The sequence below is a fragment of the Ranitomeya variabilis genome, chromosome 8 (genome assembly GCF_051348905.1).
Source record: "Ranitomeya variabilis isolate aRanVar5 chromosome 8, aRanVar5.hap1, whole genome shotgun sequence".
NCBI classification, from domain to species: domain Eukaryota; kingdom Metazoa; phylum Chordata; class Amphibia; order Anura; family Dendrobatidae; genus Ranitomeya; species Ranitomeya variabilis.
Window position 1 is genome coordinate 215,136,641 of NC_135239.1, and position 20,871 is coordinate 215,157,511.

Here is a 20,871-nt window from a genome sequence, read left to right on the forward strand (position 1 = left end):
ATAGATAGATAGATAGATAGATAGATAGATAGATAGATAGATAGATAGATAGTGTGGTAGAGCGTCTCACTCAGCTGGACAGAGAGGTATAAATGGAACACTGTCTCTTTAAGAAAACTATTATTATTATTATTATTATACATTTTTATATCGCCATTTATTCCATGGCACTTTACATGTGAAAAGGGGGCAAATATAGACAAATACAATAAACATGAGCAAAAAAACAAGGCACACAGGTACATAAGGAGGGAGGACCCTGCCCGCGAGGGCTCACAGTCTGCAGAAAATGCTTGGTTTCTTGAAGACAGCATAAACCAAGCTTGGGAAAGTAAACACGGCCCTCTGGGCAAAACTGCAAAACAAAGAAACACAGTCCTTTTCCTAGCGGGGATCAGCCCACTAACAGGCAGTAATATCCACAGTTCAGATTATCACACACTTTCCTGGAGTGCTCTCTCTCCAGGCACCCACTGAACACCGAAAGCTCAGTGAGCTCAAAGAGCATCATGTTGCCTCCATCCTTAAAATTTCTAAGACTGCAGTCCATTACAACAAGATCAAGCAGCAGACATTGGGGACAACAAAGCTACAGACCGGCAGAGGGTGAAAACGACTCTCCACTGACTGGGATGACCGTCATCTTATTTGAATGTCACTCAGCAACTGCAGGATGACATCAAGTGACCTAGAAAAAGGAATGGCAGCTGGGGTGAAGTGCACAGCAAGAACAGGCTCCTAGAGGCAGGACTCAAGTCATGTAAAGCTAGAAAAAGCCTTTCATCAATGAGAAGCAAAGGAGAGACAGGCTGAAGTTTGCCAAAGACCATAAGGACTGGACCATAGAGGACTGGAGTAAGGTAATCTTCTCTGATAAGTCTAATTTTCAGCTTTGCCCAACACCGGGTCATCTAATGGTTAGACGGAGACCTGGAGAGTTGTACAAACCACAGTGTCTTGTATCCACTGTGAAATTTGGTGGAGGATCGGTGATTTCTGTACCAGGAGTGGCATAAGGTCACCCAGGAGCAGTGTGAAAGACTGGTGGAATGATGCAAAAAATATTTCATAAGTTTATTATGTTAACAAACAAGGTTGCCACGAAAAGATATGTGCAGATAGAAACCCAACGTTTCAACCCTCCTGGGTCTTACTCATGGGGTTACTTGATTCCTGATTAAATGTATAAAGGTGGCAGAAGTTGGGCAGGAGGAAAATTCCCTTAGTGTATAGTCACTTAATAAAGCGCGAGGAAGGGGTATTGAAATCCTTGATAGGTGATGATTGTTCGGTGGGGTGGCCTCTACTTCTGTGGTGGGCCTGTAGCCTCCTGGATAGCTGCATAAGCTTCGCCACTGGCGCCCTGTGCTCTTCACAGATGAAAGCAGGTTCACACTGAGCACATGTGACAGACGTGACAGAGTCTGGAGACGCCATGGAGAGCGATCTGCTGCCTGCAACATCCTTCAGCATGACCGGTTTGGCAGTGGGTCAGTAATGGTGTGGGGTGGCATTTCTTTGGAGGGCCGCACAGCCCTCCATGTGCTCGCCAGAGGTAGCCTGACTGCCATTAGGTGCCGAGATGAGATCCTCAGACCCCTTGTGAGACCATATGCTGGTGCGGTTGGCCCTGGGTTCCTCCTAATGCAGGACAATACCAGACCTCATGTGGCTGGAGTGTGTCAGCAGTTCCTGCAAGATGAAGGCATTGAAGCTATGGACTGGCCGCCCGTTCCCCAGACCTGAATCCGATTGAACACATCTGGGACATCATGTCTCGCTCCATCTACCACCGTCACGTGGCACCACAGACTGTCCAGGAGTTGGCGGATGCTTTAGTCCAGGTCTGGGAGGAGATCCCTCAGGAGACCATCCGCCGCCTCATCAGGAGCATGCCCAGGCGTTGTACAGTAAGGAGGTCATACAGGCACGTGGAGGCCACACACACCACTGAGCATCATTTCCTTGTCTTGAGGCATTTCCACTGAAGTTGGATCAGCCTGAAATCTGATTTTCCACTTTGATTTTTAGTATCATTCCAACTCCAGACCTCCGTGGGATATTCATTTTCATTTACATTGATAATGTGTATGTTTTATTGTTATGAACACATTCCACTATGTAATGAATAAAGATTTGTAACTGGAATATTTCATTCAGAGATATCTAGGATGTGGGATTTTAGTGTTCCCTTTATTTTTTTTAGCAGTGTAAAACATACAAAGATGTAAAATGGTGCCTCATACCAAACATAGGGAAAGCAGCTGCAGCCGATAATTACAGCCTCATATATATTGTAATTAATCCTAGAAGACAGTGCCAAGGTAACACATGCTGAATCTGCCAGAATAAGAAGAAGCAGCAAATAGTGGCAAAAGTATTAACAACAAATATTGAAAGAAAGTAGCCATTTGAAAGTTTCTTATCTTTGCTCATTATTGTTAGAACCCAGATAAAAATAGATGAGGAAAAAAAACCTATATAGCAACAAATTTGGGGAGAGAAGTTGGAGTTTTGTTAGGGAAAAGGCTTCCCTCATACTATCTATAGCTGGGTGCTACAACAATGTAGGTAATTATAGTCATTTGTGCACATAACAGGGCACAATAGAGAGGTAGTCAGTGCAACATAGGCTAAGAAAAATACATAGTATCTATGGATGGTATTTACAGCTGACTAAGAGGTGTTTACAGCTGTCTGCCCTCACCTCGACGCGCGTTTTGCAGATGCTTCTTTCTGGGGGCATAGGTAATATGTATTTGTCTTAGACTATGTTGCACTGACAATCTGGCGTTAGTGGGCTCCTAACCCACCGGGGCTGTTTGCAGTGGCAAGTGATGCAACCGCGATCGTTACGCCAATGCCCAACCACAAAAGCATAAATTGTGTCTCCACACTATAATGCAGTAACAACAGAAGCCGGAACCAGTTAGATGACAATAATCGTTATTTATGGACACTAATCAAACACAGCAAAAATACAGGAGAAAAACAACAGACAACGTGACACAAGGACAACGCTCTGAGCTACAGCACGATAGTCTGTATACAGCCGAGCCTGAGATTATCCGCCCTGATCGCTGCTCCCCGATATACAGTGGAAATAAAGGCACAAGTGACTAAAACATACAGATAATTCCCAGATAAATAATCTCTCAAAAAAGGGAATCACACACTATCACCCCACTTGCCACAGCACCAGGGCAAGTGGGACGAGCGGAGGCTAAGTGCCAGATTTGATGTATCCTATGGATGCGCCTTTTCTGGGACAACTGAGGGCTGATGTTTTTAGTCTTGGAGGGGGCCAATATCAATGGCCCCTTTCTAGCCTATTAATATCAGTTTGTAGCTGTCTGCCTAACCTTTGCTGGTTATTAATTATATGGGGACCCTTTTTTCATTTTGTTTGAAGGGGGTTCCTCATTTTAATAATCAGTAAAGGCTAATTATACAGCTGTGAGCTGATATTAATAGCCTGGGAAGCTCCATGGTTTTACCCCCTTCCCAGGCTATAAACGTCAGCCTCCAGCCATCATCTTTCCCTCCGCTGGTTAATAAAATTTCGGGGGATCCCACGCCATTTTTTTTTCAGAAAATAATTTAGTATATAAAATATACATGTACAGTAAGGTGCACACGCACTATACTAACTATATGTAACTGACATCTTTATATCTATCTATTCTATGTGTATATACTGTATCTATTATATCCATTCTAATCTGTCGGGTCACGCTGTGATTTTACTGTAGTTGGCAGATGAATTGCCGGCTTTTCAAAGGACACTGGTGCGTAAAAATCAGACAGCACTATCATGGTCCATATCTTGTGCAATTTTTTTCTTTCACCCATTGACTTGCATTGGCGAATCTCATCCGATATACGTGGACAATCGCAGCTTGCTGACATTTTTGGACTCAGGTTAACGTTGGTCAGAGCGCTGTCTGATTTTTCTCGGATTGCACTAGTCCCTTTTCCTCGCAGATGAGTATGAGCCTTTATCCAGATCATTGTTCCGTGTCACGTGGTTTTCTCCTGTGTTTATTCTCACTGCTTATATAAAATGTATTCATTTTTAACCCTTTGGGTTCAGGTTTTGCTGTTGCTGGTTTTTGCAGATGTCATCATTGCAACATTTTATCTGCAATGTAGGAGATTGTTACACAATGGTGTATGGTGCTGGGCATGACTACAACTCCCCCCATCCTCCAGTGACCAAAACATACAAAACGAACAGTGAAGAAAGTGGTTGAGTAATTCTGGACTGAACTTCCCGGCAGAGTCTGCATTCAGTATGGGAACAGAGAAGTAACTACGGGAAGATGTCGACACACAAAGCAAACTGGGGTATAAATATCGGGCACATATAGAGGAGCCACAGAGACACCTGACACCCAGCAGCTCAGTATGAAGACCACCATCATCCTCCTCTTCACTTTCAGTCTTCTCTTCATTCATGGTAAACAGCTTGTTTTACATTTCCTTGTTGTTACTTTGTTGCACTTTTTGTCACTTTGTTATTTGTTGTCACATTGGTATGTAAAGTATGGTGGATAATGACCTCCAGCACAGGTGTAATGCCCCCTTAGGTGACTTTTTACTATTTGTTAAAAGATTTACTTTAAACATTTTTAACAATCCAAATATAAGGAACAATAGTACTGTAGATTATTGAGCACTACAAGAAGCAGCTAGGCAGGGGTTGGCCCAGAATACGGTGACGGTGTATTATTGGATCTCGGTGTATCTGTGACTTTTCTGTCTCTGCAGCGGACGCCTTGAGATGCAGGAGGAGCTCCTGTGTGGGGTTACGGACCTGCACCAGCACCACCGTCACCTGCGATAAGGGTGTGGACCATTGCTTTGTCATGACGGAAACCAAGCCGGGTAAGACGCAGCAGAGACCCTCGTTATACAGCAGATAAAACTAATCGCTCCATTCCTCCATCATGTGTTACAATGTATCTATCCAAATCTTCAGTATTTCCTACATTTATTCGGGTTTTCACCCCTGTTCCTCTCTCATAGTCTTGGTACTGACCCGAGGATGCATCAAAGAGGCAAATTGTCTGACACTGAAGGCCTTTAAACCATCAACCCGATGCTGCACAACGGATCTGTGTAACTGATGATTAGACTCCGGAGATGGCGAACATGGCGTCCGGAGAAAACCGACATCCTGTCCTCCGGGTCTTACTATTCTCTGCAACAGGATTTATCATACATAATGATTCATTAGATCTGGATGAGGTTCACATATTCCTTATATATGGAGAATTATCTTCTATATTCTATGTCTATAAAAGATCTGTGCTTGTAAAATAATAAACACATGAATTATTACATATTACCTCTGTTTTCAGACCCATAAGAAAGCTTGAATTTCCCTCTATAGACATTAATACATGATAAGATCCTGTCTGCAGCCACCACTAGGGGGAGCTCCCTGTATACAGAGATACACGATAAGATCCTGTCTGCAGCCACCACTAGGGGGAGCTCCCTGTATACAGAGATACATGATAAGATCCTGTCTGCAGCCACCACTAGGGGGAGCTCCCTGTATACAGAGATACATGATAAGATCCTGTCTGCAGTCACCACTAGGGGGAGCTCCCTGTATACAGAGATACATGATAAGATCCTGTCTGCAGCCACCACTAGGGGGAGCTCCCTGTATACAGAGATACATGATAAGATCCTGTCTGCAGCCACCACTAGGGGGAGCTCCCTGTATACAGAGATACATGATAAGATCCTGTCTGCAGTCACCACTAGGGGGAGCTCCCTGTATACAGAGATACATGATAAGATCCTGTCTGCAGCCATCACTAGGGGGAGCTCCCTGTATACAGAGATACATGATAAGATTCTGACTGCAGCCATCACTAGGGGGAGCTCCCTGTATACAGAGATATATGGTAAGATTCTGCCTGCAGCCACCACTAGGGGGAGCTCCCTGTATACAGAGATACATGATAACATCCTGTCTGCAGTCACCATTAGGGGGAGCTCCCTGTATACAGAGATACATGATAAGATCCTGTCTGCAGCCACCACTAGGGGGAGCTTCCTGTATACAGAGATACATGATAAGATCCTGTCTGCAGCCACCACTAGGGGGAGCTCCCTGTATACAGAGGTACATGATAAGATCCTGTCTGCAGTCACCACTAGGGGGAGCTCCCTGTATACAGAGATACATGATAAGATCCTGTCTGCAGCCACCACTAGGGGGAGCTTCCTGTATACAGAGATACATGATAAGATCCTGTCTGCAGCCACCACTAGGGGGAGCTCCCTGTATACAGAGGTACATGATAAGATCCTGTCTGCAGTCACCACTAGGGGGAGCTCCCTGTATACAGAGATACATGATAAGATCCTGTCTGCAGCCACCACTAGGGGGAGCTCCCTGTATACAGAGATACATGATAAGATCCTGTCTGCAGCCACCACTAGGGGGAGCTCCCTGTATACAGAGATACATGATAAGATCCTGTCTGCAGCCACCACTAGGAGGAGCTCCCTGTATACAGAGATACATGATAAGATCCTGTCTGCAGCCACCACTAGGGGGAGCTCCCTGTATACAGAGATACATGATAAGATCCTGTCTGCAGCCACCACTAGGGGGAGCTCCCTGTATACAGAGATATATAAGATCCTGTCTGCAGCCACCACTAGGGGGAGCTCCCGGTATACAGAGATACATGATAAGATTCTGACTGCAGCCACCACTAGGGGGAGCTCCCTGTATACAGAGATACATGATAAGATTCTGACTGCAGCCACCACTAGGGGGAGATCCCTGTATACAGAGATACATAAGATTCTATCTGCAGCCACCACTAGGGGGAGCTCCCTGTATACAGAGATACATGATAAGATCCTGTCTGCAGTCACCACTAGGGGGAGCTCCCTGTATACAGAGATACATGATAAGATCCTGTCTGCAGCCACCACTAGGGGGAGCTCCCTGTATACAGAGATACATGATAAGATCCTGTCTGCAGCCATCACTAGGGGGAGCTCCCTGTATACAGAGATATATGGTAAGATTCTGCCTGCAGCCACCACTAGGGGGAGCTCCCTGTATACAGAGATACATGATAAGATCCTGTCTGCAGCCACCACTAGGGGGAGCTCCCTGTATACAGATTCATGATAAGATCCTGTCTGCAGTCACCACTAGGGGGAGCTCCCTGTATACAGAGGTACATGATAAGATCCTGTCTGCAGTCACCACTAGGGGGAGCTCCCTGTATACAGAGATACATGATAAGATCCTGTCTGCAGCCACCACTAGGGGGAGCTCCCTGTATACAGAGATACATTATAAGATCCTGTCTGCAGCCACCACTAGGGGGAGCTCCCTGTATACAGAGATACATGATAAGATCCTGTCTGCAGCCACCACTAGGGGGAGCTCCCTGTATACAGAGATACATGATAAGATCCTGTCTGCAGCCACCACTAGGGGAAGCTCCCTGTATACAGAGATACATGATAAGATCCTGTCTGCAGCCACCACTAGGGGGAGCTCCCTGTATACAGAGATACATGATAAGATCCTGTCTGCAGCCACCACTAGGGGGAGCTCCCTGTATACAGAGATACATGATAAGATCCTGTCTGCAGTCACCACTAGGGGGAGCTCCCTGTATACAGAGATACATGATAAGATCCTGTCTGCAGCCACCACTAGGGGGAGCTCCCTGTATACAGATTCATGATAAGATCCTGTCTGCAGTCACCACTAGGGGGAGCTCCCTGTATACAGAGGTACATGATAAGATCCTGTCTGCAGTCACCACTAGGGGGAGCTCCCTGTATACAGAGATACATGATAAGATCCTGTCTGCAGCCACCACTAGGGGGAGCTCCCTGTATACAGATTCATGATAAGATCCTGTCTGCAGTCACCACTAGGGGGAGCTCCCTGTATACAGAGATACATGATAAGATCCTGTCTGCAGCCACCACTAGGGGGAGCTCCCTGTATACAGAGATACATGATAAGATCCTGTCTGCAGCCTCCACTAGTGGGAGCTCCCTGTATACAGAGATACATGATAAGATCCTGTCTGCAGCCTCCACTAGTGGGAGCTCCCTGTATACAGAGATACATGATAAGATCCTGTCTGCAGCCACCACTAGGGGGAGCTCCCTGTATACAGAGATACATGATAAGATCCTGTCTGCAGCCACCACTAGGGGGAGCTCCCTGTATACAGAGATACATGATAAGATCCTGTCTGCAGCCACCACTAGGGGGAGCTCCCTGTATACAGAGATACATGATAAGATCCTGTCTGCAGTCACCACTAGGGGGAGCTCCCTGTATACAGAGATACATGATAAGATCCTGTCTGCAGTCACCACTAGGGGGAGCTCCCTGTATACAGAGATACATGATAAGATCCTGTCTGCAGCCACCACTAGGGGGAGCTCCCTGTATACAGAGATACATGATAAGATCCTGTCTGCAGCCACCACTAGGGGGAGCTCCCTGTATACAGAGATACATGATAAGATCCTGTCTGCAGCCACCACTAGGGGGAGCTCCCTGTGTACAGACTTACATGATAAGATCCTGTCTGCAGCCACCACTAGGGGGAGCTCCCTGTATACAGAGATACATGATAACATCCTGTCTGCAGTCACCATTAGGGGGAGCTCCCTGTATACAGAGATACATGATAAGATCCTGCCTGCAGCCACCACTAGGGGGAGCTCCCTGTATACAGAGATACATGATAAGATCCTGTCTGCAGCCACCACTAGTGGGAGCTCCCTGTATACAGAGATACATGATAAGGTCCTGTCTGCAGCCACCACTAGGGGGAGCTCCCTGTATACAGAGATACATGATAAGATCCTGTCTGCAGCCACCACTAGGGGGAGCTCCCTGTATACAGAGATACATGATAACATCCTGTCTGCAGTCACCACTAGGGGGAGCTCCCTGTATAGAGATACATAAGATCCTGTCTGCAGTCACCACTAGGGGGAGTTCCCTGTATACAGAGATACATGATAAGATCCTGTCTGCAGCCACCACTAGGGGGAGCTCCCTGTATACAGAGATACATGATAAGATCCTGTCTGCAGCCACCACTAGGGGGAGCTCCCTGTATACAGAGATAAATGATAAGATCCTGTCTGCAGCCACCACTAGGGGGAGCTCCCTGTATACAGAGATACATGATAAGATCCTGTCTGCAGCCACCACTAGGGGGAGCTCCCTGTATACAGAGATACATGATAAGATTCTGTCTGCAGTCACCACTAGGGGGAGCTCCCTGTATACAGAGATACATGATAAGATCCTGTCTGCAGCCACCACTAGGGGGAGCTCCCTGTATACAGAGTCACTTGATAAGCCTAGAGCTTAGCGGAGGGAAGCATTCGTTAGAGCAACTCCTTAGAGCAGGGGTGGGGAACTTCAGGCCCACGGGACCTTAATGGCCTTTTATCCGGCCCACAGGCAGATTCCCAAGGACTGCAGTGCTTGGGCCAGCAGCGTACCCCAATGAATGCTGAGGTACATGCAATGAAAGGTTAGGTCCTGACACCAGTGCCAGCGTCAGAATGCACTTTGTCGGCGGAGTTAGCGAGCAATTTGTATGGTCCCCAGAGGATGGTATAAATATACAATTGGCTCTTTGGCAGGAAAAAGATTTTTCACTTCTGCTTTAGAGCAAAGGACACAACCACAGAGTTCTGCGTCTTCCAGAACCGATCAGTGGCAGCAACCCATACTCTGATTTTTATTAGATCAAGGTGAGGCCCACATATCTCCCCTTGGTGATGTCATATGGGGGCTTTTCGTCGGATGTGCTAGGCCTTTTAAATAGATATGAGATTCCTAACTTTCAGGATATCTTCGCCCCTGGAGGTCCCAGGCGGGGGATATTGTTGTCATGTTTACAATCACTATTTTACCTTTCTAGAATGATGAAACATGTCAAGGATAGCAGCATCCATCTGATATTAAGTTGGAGGTGTTCGGCCGGCTTTGCGGTGATGTGAGTGAATGCATTATGGTCGTCCCTTCGCTGCGATGGAAAAATATATTTCCCATAAATATCGGATTGATGCAGACCCCAATATTCATCACTGGCTCCAAAGAGTCTAGGATTATCCCTTTGAACAGAGGAAGCTCTTGCCTCAAGAATTGTACTTCTCCACCTCTGAGTATAGGAATCCTAGGTTTGTTGTTTGGTACTCATCAGATCCTCTGGGGTAATTACCTGTTCACGACAGGAGATCCTACTTCAATGGAGATTGATGTATCAGCTTTTTCTTACTTCCCCAGTTATAATTCATTCCATATGTTCAATGTTAGGGTGATATGTCCCCTCTCTATAGATGTCTTTATAGATTTTACAATTCTTCTCTACGACACAGGCTGTCGTAATAATAACGCAATCAGACCCTGCCATGAGTTGTTCCCTATACCAATAATTCCCCTGAATCCTGAGACAAGCGCAGGAAAAGAAAAAAAGAAAAGAAAGACATGGAGAAAGGAAATGTATCAGTTTACTAATGTACATAGAGACTGAGAGTAACAAAAGTAAAAACATCAACCTCAAACGCCACGTAAGAAAACGTAACACTGTGACCAACAGTTACCAGTGGTCTTCTTAACGAATATACTACAATTCACATTTCTGAAGGAGTAGGACCAAAAACTTTGGGGACAATTAGAGGTTTTATGGCAGAAGAAATTACCTGGGATCTAGAATTTTCAACATAAGAACTTCACTTTAGGTGGAAACATGTAAACGTTAGCAGAAAACACATGAAATTCAGGAGGACACAGATAAACTTTAGGTGGAAACATGAATTTTATATGGAAACATATGGACTTTAGGTGGACACACATGAACTTTAGGTGGACACGCATGAACTTTAGGTGGACACGCTTGAACTTTAGGTGGACACGCATGAACTTTAGGTGGACACGCATGAACTTTAGGAGGACACGCATGAACTTTAGGTGGACACACATGAACTTTAGGTGGACACGCATGAACTTTAGGTGGACACGCATGAACTTCAGGTGGACACGCATGAACTTCAGGTGGACACACATGAACTTTAGGACGATACACATGAACTTTAGGAAGACATGCATGAACATTATATGCACACAAATGAACTTTAAGTGGACACACATGAACTTCAGGTGGACACGCATGAATTTAAGTGGACACACATGAACTTTAGGTGGACACGCATGAACTTTAGGTGGACACGCATGAACTTTAGGTGGACTCGCATGAACTTTAGGTGGACACACATGAACTTTAGGTGGACACGCATGAACTTTAGGAGGGCACTCATGAACTTTGATGGACACAAATGAACTTTCAGTGGACACACATGAACTTTAGGTGGACACACATGAACTTCAGGTGGACACACATGAACTTCAGGTGGACACGCATGAACATTATATGGACACAAATGAACTTTAAGTGGACACACATGAACTTCAGGTGGACACGCATAAACTTCAGGTGGACACGCATGAACTTCAGGTGGACACGCATGAACTTCAGGTGGACACGCATGAACTTTAAGTGGACACGCATGAACTTTAGGAGGACACGCATGAACTTTAGGTGGACACGCATGAACTTTAGGTGGACACGCATGAACTTTAGGTGGACACGCATGAACTTTAGGAGGACACGCATGAACTTTAGGAGGACACTCATGAACTTTGATGGACACAAATGAAATTTAAGTTGACACACATGAACTTTATGAGGCCATACATGAACTTTAGGAGGATACAAATGCATTTTAGGTGGGCCCATATGAACTTCAGGTGGACCCAGGTTATTGCTTCCCCCTTACATACTGTTTTGTGTTCATTTCTGGTCTGAAAAGGATGATATAACATTTAGGGAAGAAAAGACAACCCAACAGACCGGCACTGGAAGCCATGATTGCAAAAACTTCAACTGTGACCAGGTCCTTCCCTTCAGCGCTCAGATAAGCCGGAATAAAACATATCCAGACACTGAGAAACACAAACATACTGAAGGTGATATATTGGCCCTCATTGAAGCTGTCCGGGAGTTTTCGGGATAAAAACGCCACAATGAAGCTTACAGTGGCCAATAGTCCCATATAACCCAACATGCAGTAGAAGAACAGGTTGGATCCCTCATTACATTGTGCAATGATTGCATCAGGTTTAGATGTCATGTTTAATTCTGCATAAGGGGGAACCGTCCCAAGCCAAACAATGCAGATGCCAACCTGGAACAGAGGGCAGATGAACATGACCACATGTGAGATCTTGGAGTCGAAGCGTTTGCCGATTGCATTGGATTTTGTGGACTGGAAGATGAGGATGACCGTAATTGTCTTGGCCAACATCCCGGAGACAACGACTGAAAATGAGACACCAAACACAACCTGGCGGAGGAGGCAGATGACCCCTGAAGGATACCCAATGAAAATGAGTGAAGAGAGGAAACACACGATGAGTCCTACAAGGATGACGTAGCTGAGGCTTCTGTTATTGGCCTTCACCACCGGTGTCTCTGAGAATTTTCTGAAGATGCATAAAATTGTGAGGGTTTTAATGGAGAACGTGATGGAAGTGGCAGACAAGGAGACCCCCATTATCTCTTCGTAGGACAGGAACTGCACTACCTTCATGAGGCAGATGTCCCGCTTCTCGTTGGGCCACATGTCTTCTGGGCATTTCATACAAACAGCTGCATCTGAGGTCAAAAATGATTAATGAATGACTTCATATCAGATAAAGATAAAACACGTTACATAGAAGGTTAGAGAAACGCTCCGGCAAGTGTTATACCAGGGCCTGGGGGGCCGAGCATGAAGGTTCAGTGCTCTGTGTCCTGCCCCATAGGACCCTGCATTAACCATAATGTATGCGATGATTTTTCTTGGCATGATGCATTTTTAGCAAAAATAATATGTGGTTCTCATTATTTGACATCATAGACTCGGTGACGTCAGGAGCAAGAAATCTAATTGTCTATAAATTATTACAATCATTTAACCAACAAACAAAGCAACAAGAGACAGATGAAGAAAAATAACCTCCATTACCAGTTTCATTTGTGATTTCCCCAAGCGAGCATGGAACACACTGGAAACAGCATATGGGGAGGCCCTGAACGGAGACTTTCCGGTTTCCAGGTTTACAACTTTCACTGCAAACTGAATGTGGAACCTAAATATGAAGAAAAGTTGAAACTGTATTTTGAATTAATCCCCAAATTGTATACAGAAATACATGATAATATTCTGTCTGCAGCCACCACTAGGGGGAGCTCCCTGAGTACAGAGATACATGATAAGATCCTGTCTGCAGTCACCACTAGGGGGAGCTCCCTGTATACAGAGATACATGATAAGATCCTGTCTGCAGCCACCACTAGGGGGAGCTCCCTGTATACAGAGATACATGATAAGATCCTGTCTGCAGTCACCACTAGGGGGAGCTCCCTGTATTCAGAGATACATGATAAGATTCTATCTGCAGCCACCACTAGGGGGAGCTCCCTGTATACAGAGATACATGATAAGATCCTGACTGCAGCCACCACTGTTGTGAATTCCGTTCTTGGGCTCCCTCCTGTGGTTATGAATGGTACTTTTGTGAGTTCTGCTCTTGGGCTCCCTCTGGTGCTTTCAAGTGGAACTGCTGCTCCTTGAGTTTAGCCGCAGCAGCTGCTCTCACTAATCGGCTTCCCTGGTCTTGCTATTTAACTTGGCTCTGGTCTGTAGTCCATGCCAGCTGTCATTGTTCTCTGGGTTGGATTCAGATCTCTCCTTGGATTTCTCTGATGGCCTGTCCATTTCAGAATAAGATAAGTTCTTGCTAGTTCTTGGGTTGTCCATTTGCTTTGGACTATACTGCTCAGTTTAAGTTATGTTTCTTTTTGTCCAGCTTGTCATTATGAATTATTCAGGCTAGCTGGAAGCTCTGGGGAAGCAGATTTGCCCCTCCACACCGTGAGTCGGTGTGGAGATCATTTTTGTAAACTCTGCGTGGATTTTTAGTTTTTAATACTGACCGCACAGTATCCTTTTCTATTTCTGTCTATCTAGATTAGAAATTGGCCTCCTTTGCTAAAATCTGTTTTCATCTCTGTGTATGTCATTTCCCTCTCTACTCACAGTTAATATTTGTGGGGGGGCTATCTTTCCTTTTGGGAATTTCTCTGAGGCAAGATAGTTTTCTGTTTCCATCTTTAGGGGTAGTTAGTTCTTAGGCTGTGACGAGGTGTCTAGGGAGAGTCAGGAACACTCCACGGCTATTTCTAGTGTTGGTGTTAGGATTAGGAACTGCGGTCAGTAAAGCTACCACCTCCTCAGAGCTTGTCCATGATTTATTTTACCCACCAGGTCATATCAGTGCTTCTCCGTAACCACCAGGTCATAACACACCACTAGGGGGAGCACCCTGTATACAGATACATGATAAGATCCTGTCTGCAGCCACCACTAGGGGGAGCTCCCTGTATACAGAGATACATAAGATCCTGTCTGCAGCCACCACTAGGGGGAGCTCCCTGTATACAGAGATACATGATAACATCCTGTCTGCAGCCACCACTAGGGGGAGCTCCCTGTATACAGAGATATATGATAAGATCCTGTCTGCAGCCACCACTCGGGGGAGCTCCCTGTATACAGAGATACATGATAAGATCCTGACTGCAGCCACCACTAGGGGGAGCTCCTGTATACAGAGATACATAAGATCCTGTCTGCAGCCACCACTAGGGGGAGCTCCCTGTATACAGAAATACATGATAATATTCTGTCTGCAGCCACCACTAGGGGGAGCTCCATGTATACAGAGATACATGATAAGATCCTTTCTGCAGCCACCACTAGGGGGAGCTCCCTGTATACAGAAATACATGATAGTATTCTGTCTGCAGCCACCACTAGGGGGAGCTCCATGTATACAGAGATACATGATAAGATCCTGTCTGCAGCCACCACTAGGGGGAGCTCCCTGTACACAGAGATACATGATCAGATCCAGTCTGCAGCCACCACTAGGGGGAGCTCCCTGTATACAGAGATACATGATAAGATCCTAACTGCAGCCACCACTAGGGGGAGCTCCCTGTATACAGAGATACATGATAAGATCCTGTCTGCAGCCACCACTAGGGGGAGCTGCAGACAGCAGCTTCTCCATGCGAGTGGCGGTGGTGTATCGTCCTCCCGGCCCCTCTCATCAGTTCCTGGATCACTTTGCCACCTGGCTTCCACACTTTCTCTCCTGTGACACCCCCACCCTTATCATGGGTGATTTCAACATCCCCATTGCTTCTCCCCTCTCCCCATCTGCTTCTCACCTTTTCTCTCTAACCTCCTCTTTCGGCCTCTCGCAGCATACTAACTCTCCAACGCATGAAGATGGAAACTCCCTTGACTTGGTCTTCTCCCGGCTTTGCTCAGTGGACAATTTCACAAACTCCCCTCTCCTGCTCTCTGACCACAACCTTCTTTCATTCTCTATCAAGAACTGCCATCCCGCTCAGGTCACCCCCACTTTCCACACTTACAGAAACATACAGGCCATTAACACCCAGAAACTTATGAAGAACTTGCAGTCCTCATTGGCCCCAATCTCCTCCATCTCATGTCCTGATTCTGCTCTGAACCATTACAATGAAACCCTGCAAAGTGCCCTGGATGAAGCTGCACCTCCTATACATAGACCAACTCGACACAGACGGCGACAACCGTGGCACACGCTGCAAACACGTTTCCTGCAGCGGTGCTCCAGGTGCGCCGAACGTCTGTGGAGAAAATCTAATCTACCCGAAGATTTCATCCATTATATGTTCATGCTTAAAACATACAACTCTGCCCTTCACCTCTCCAAACAAACCTATTTCAACACCCTCATCACCTCGCTGTCCAATAACCCTAAACGTCTCTTTGACATTTTCCAGTCCCTACTCAACCCAAGAGAGCAGGCCCCAACCACAGATCTCCGCGCTGACGATCTGGCCAATTACTTCAAAGAAAAAATTGACCACATTCAACAGGAAATCATCTCCCAATCTCTTCATACCATGCACTGTCCTCCCTCCCCCACTGCATCTAGTTCACTCTCTGACTTTGAACCAGTTACAGAAGAAGAAGTAAGCAGGCTCCTTGCATCTTCTCGCCCGACCACTTGCACCAGTGACCCCATTCCGTCACATCTCCTCCAGTCCCTTTCCCCGGCTGTCACCTCTCACATAACAAAAATATTCAACCTTTCCCTCACTTCCGGTATTTTTCCCACCTCATTTAAGCATGCCATCATACATCCATTACTTAAAAAACCCTCCTTCGACCAAAACTGTGCCGCTAATTATAGACCTGTCTCTAATCTTCCCTTCATCTCTAAACTCCTCGAACGCCTGGTCCACTCCCGTCTTACCCGCTATCTCTCAGATAATTCTTTTCTCGACCCTCTTCAATCTGGCTTCCGCTCTTTACACTCTACTGAAACTGCCCTCACTAAAGTCTCTAATGACCTACTAACAGCTAAATCTAATGGTCACTACTCCATGCTAATTCTCTTGGATCTCTCCGCAGCATTCGACACTGTGGATCATCAGCTCTTCCTCACTATGCTCCGCTCCATCGGCCTCAAGGACACCGTTCTCTCCTGGTTCTCCTCCTATCTCTCTGACCGATCCTTCACTGTATCTTTTGCTGGTTCCTCCTCCTCTCACCTTCCCCTTACTGTTGGGGTTCCTCAAGGATCAGTCCTAGGCCCCCTCCTCTTCTCTTTGTATACTGCCCCTATTGGACAAACAATCAGTAGATTTGGGTTCCAGTACCATCTCTATGCTGACGACACCCAATTATACACCTCTTCTCCTGCTTTCACGCCGACCTTCTTAGAAAACACCAGTGATTGTCTTACCGCTGTCTCTAACATCATGTCCTCCCTCTATCTGAAACTGAACCTGTCAAAAACTGAACTCCTCGTGTTCTCTCCCTCTACTAACCTAGCTTTGCCTGACATTGCCATCTCCATGTGCGGTTCCACCATTACTCCAAAGCAACATGCCCGCTGCCTTGGGGTCATCCTTGATTTCGAGCTTTCATTCACCCCCCACATCCGATCACTGGCTCGCTCTTCTTATCTGCATCTCAAAAACATTTCTAGAATTCGCCCGTTTCTTACTTTCGACTCTGCAAAAACTCTTAATGTCTCACTTATTCATTCCCGTCTGGACTATTGTAACTCTCTACTAATCAGCCTCTTACTAAACTCTCCCCGCTCCAGTCTGTCCTGAATGCTGCTGCCAGGATCATATTCCTCACCAACCGTTACACCGATGCCTCTACCTTGTGCCAGTCATTACACTGGCTACCCATCCACTCCAGAATCCAGTACAAAACTACTACCCTCATCCACAAAGCACTCCATGGCTCAGCACCACCCTACATCTCCTCTCTGGTCTCAGTCTACCACCCTACCCGTGCCCTCCGCTCCGCTAATGACCTCAGGTTAGCATCCTCAATAATCAGAACCTCCCACTCCCGTCTACAAGACTTTACACGTGCTGCGCCGATTCTTTGGAATGCACTACCTAGGTTAATACGATTAATCCCCACAGTTTTAAGCGTGCCCTAAAAACGCATTTGTTCAGACTGGCCTACCAACTCAACGCATTAACCTAACTATCCCTGTGTGGCCTATTAAAAAAAACAAAAAAAAAAAACACATAATCAGGTTCCTCGCATCATGTTCTCATACACTTTATGCAGTTAATAGCCCTCTGTGTCTGTACTGCTACATACTTAGGTAGTTAACTGGTTCATGCAGCTTTACATGAACACCCGAGCCTTACACTATGGCTGGTCCAAATAACTAAAGCAATTGTTACCATCCACCTCTCGTGTCTCCCCTTTTCCTCATAGTTTGTAAGCTTGCGAGCAGGGCCCTCATTCCTCCTGGTATCTGTTTTGACCTGTGATTTCTGTTATGCTGTAATGTCTATTGTCTGTACAAGTCTCCTCTATAAGTTGTAAAGCGCTGCGGAATATGTTGGCGCTATATAAATAAAATGATTATTATTATTATAAGATCCTGTCTGCAGCCACCACTAGGGGGAGCTCCCTGTATACAGAGATACATAAGATCCTGTCTGCAGCCACCACTAGGGGGAGCTCCCTGTATACAGAGATACATGATACGATTCTGTCTGCAGCCACCACTAGGGGGAGCTCCCTGTATACAGAGATACATGGTAAGATCCTGTCTGCAGTCACCACTAGGGGGAGCTCTCTGTATACAGAGATACATGATAAGATCCTGCCTGCAGCCAGCACTAGGGGAAGGTCCCTGTATACAGAGATACAAGATAAGATCCTGTCTGCAGCCACCACTAGGGGGAGCTCACTGTATAGAGATACATGATAAGATTCTGTCTGCAGCCACCACTAGGGGGAGCTCCCTGTATACAGAGATACATAAGATTCTGTCTGGAGCCACCACTAGGGGGAGCTCTCTGTATACAGAGATACATAAGATTCTGTCTGCAGTCACCACTAGGGGGAGCTCCCTGTATACAGCGATACATGATACGATTCTGTCTGCAGCCACCACTAGGGGGAGCTCCCTGTATACAGAGATACATGATAAGATCCTGTCAGCAGCCACCACTAGGGGGAGCTCCCTGTATACAGAGATACATGATAAGATCCTGTCAGCAGCCACCACTAGGGGGAGCTCCCTGTATACAGAGATACATAAGATTCTGTCTGCAGCCACCACTAGGGGGAGCTCCCTGTATACAGAGATACATAAGATTCTGTCTGCAGCCATCACTAGGGGAAGCTCCCTGTATACACAGATACATTATAATATTCTGTCTGCAGCCACCACTAGGGGGAGCTCCCTGTATACAGAGATACATGATAAGATCCTGTCTGCAGTCACCACTAGGGGGAGCTCCCTGTATACAGAGATACATGATAAGATCCTGTCTGCAGCCACCACTAGGGGGAGCTCCCTGTATACAGAGATACATAAGATTCTGTCTGCAGCCACCACTAGGGGGAGCTCCCTGTATACAGAGATACATAAGATTCTGTCTGCAGCCATCACTAGGGGAAGCTCCCTATATACACAGATACATGATAATATTCTGTCTGCAGCCACCACTAGAGGGAGCTCCCTGTATACAGAGATACATGATAAGATTCTGTCTTCAGCCACCACTAGGGGGAGCTCCCTGTATACAGAGATACATGATAAGATTCTGTCTGCAGCCACCACTAGGGGGAGCTCCCTGTATACAGAGATACATGATAAGATTCTGTCTGCAGCCTCCACTAGGGGGAGCTCCCTGTATACAGAGATACATGATGAGATCCTATCTGCAGCCACCACTAGGGGGAGATCCCTGTATACAGAGATACATGATAAGATCCTGTCTGCAGCCACCACTAGGGGAGCTCCCTGTATACAGAGATACATGATAAGATCCTGTCTGCAGTCACCACTAGGGGGAGCTCCCTGAATACAGAGATACATGATAAGATCCTGTCTGCAGCCACCACTAGGGGGAGCTCCCTGTATACAGAGTTACATAAGATCCTGTCTGCAGCCACCACTAGGGGGAGCTCCCTGTATAAAGAGATACATGATAAGATCCTGTCTGCAGCCACCACTAGGGGGAGCTCCCTGTATACAGAGATACATAAGATCCTGTCTGCAGTCATCACTAGGGGGAGCTCCCTGTATACAGAGATACATGATAAGATCCTGTCAGCAGCCACCACTAGGGGGAGCTCCCTGTATACAGAGATACATGATAAGATCCTGTCTGCAGCCACCACTAGGGGGAGCTCCCTGTATACAGAGATACATGATAAGATCCTGTCTGCAGTCACCACTAGGGGGAGCTCCCTGAATACAGAGATACATGATAAGATCCTGTCTGCAGCCACCACTAGGGGGAGCTTCCTGTATACAGAGACACATGATAAGATCCTGTCTGCAGTCACCACTAGGGGGAGATCCCTGTATACAGAGATACATGATAAGATCCTGTCATCAGCCACCACTAGGGGGGAGCTCCCTGCATACAGAGATACATGATAAGATCCTGTCTGCAGCCACCACTAGGGGGAGCTCCCTGTATACAGAGATACATGATAAGATCCTGTCAGCAGCCACCACTAGGGGGAGCTCCCTGTATACAGAGATACATGATAAGATCCTGTCTGCAGCCACCACTAGGGGGAGCTCCCTGTATACAGAGATACAAGATAAGATCCTGTCTGCAGCCACCACTAGGGGGAGCTCCCTGTATACAGACATACATGATAAGATCCTGTCAGCAGCCACCACTAGGGGGAGCTCCCTGAATACAAAGATACATGATAAGATCCTGTCTGCAGCCACCACTAGGGGGAGCTCCCTGTACACAGAGATACATGATAAGATCCTGTCTGCAGTCACCACTAGGGGAGCTCCCTGTATACAGAGATACATGATAAGATCCTGTCTGCAGTCACCACTAGGGGGAGCTCCCTGAGTACAGAGATACATGATAAGATCCTGTCTGCAGTCACCACTAGGGGGAGCTCCCTGTATACAGAGATACATGATAAGATCCTGTCTGCAGCCACCACTAGGGGGAGCTCCCTGTATACAGAGATACATGATAAGATCCTGTCTGCAGTCACCACTAGGGGGAGCTCCCTGTATACAGAGATACATGATAAGATTCTATCTGCAGCCACCACTAGGGGGAGCTCCCTGTATACAGAGATACATGATAAGATCCTGACTGCAGCCACCACTGTTGTGAATTCCGTTCTTGGGCTCCCTCCTGT

The 20,871-nt window shown here is 46.4% G+C and overlaps 1 protein-coding gene and 1 long non-coding RNA gene across 2 annotated transcripts in view; one reads left to right on the plus strand and one right to left on the minus strand.

Moving 5' to 3' along the window:
• The first annotated feature begins 4,296 nt into the window (after positions 1–4,296).
• LOC143788812 (uncharacterized) lies at positions 4,297–5,350 on the plus strand. The gene is made up of 3 exons (XR_013218738.1): positions 4,297–4,459; positions 4,771–4,887; positions 5,029–5,350. It is a non-coding gene; the product is annotated as an uncharacterized LOC143788812 (long non-coding RNA).
• Positions 5,351–11,848: 6,498 nt separating this feature from the next.
• Positions 11,849–20,871, minus strand: part of LOC143788863 (vomeronasal type-2 receptor 26-like) — a 40,231-nt gene continuing 31,208 nt past the window's right edge. The window contains exons 5-6 of the mRNA XM_077278776.1: positions 13,102–13,225; positions 11,849–12,749 (exon numbers count right to left, since the gene is read on the minus strand). Of these exons, the coding sequence (XP_077134891.1) occupies positions 11,854–12,749; positions 13,102–13,225 (1,020 nt within the window). The 3' untranslated portion in view covers positions 11,849–11,853. The remainder of the gene's footprint in view (positions 12,750–13,101; positions 13,226–20,871) is intronic.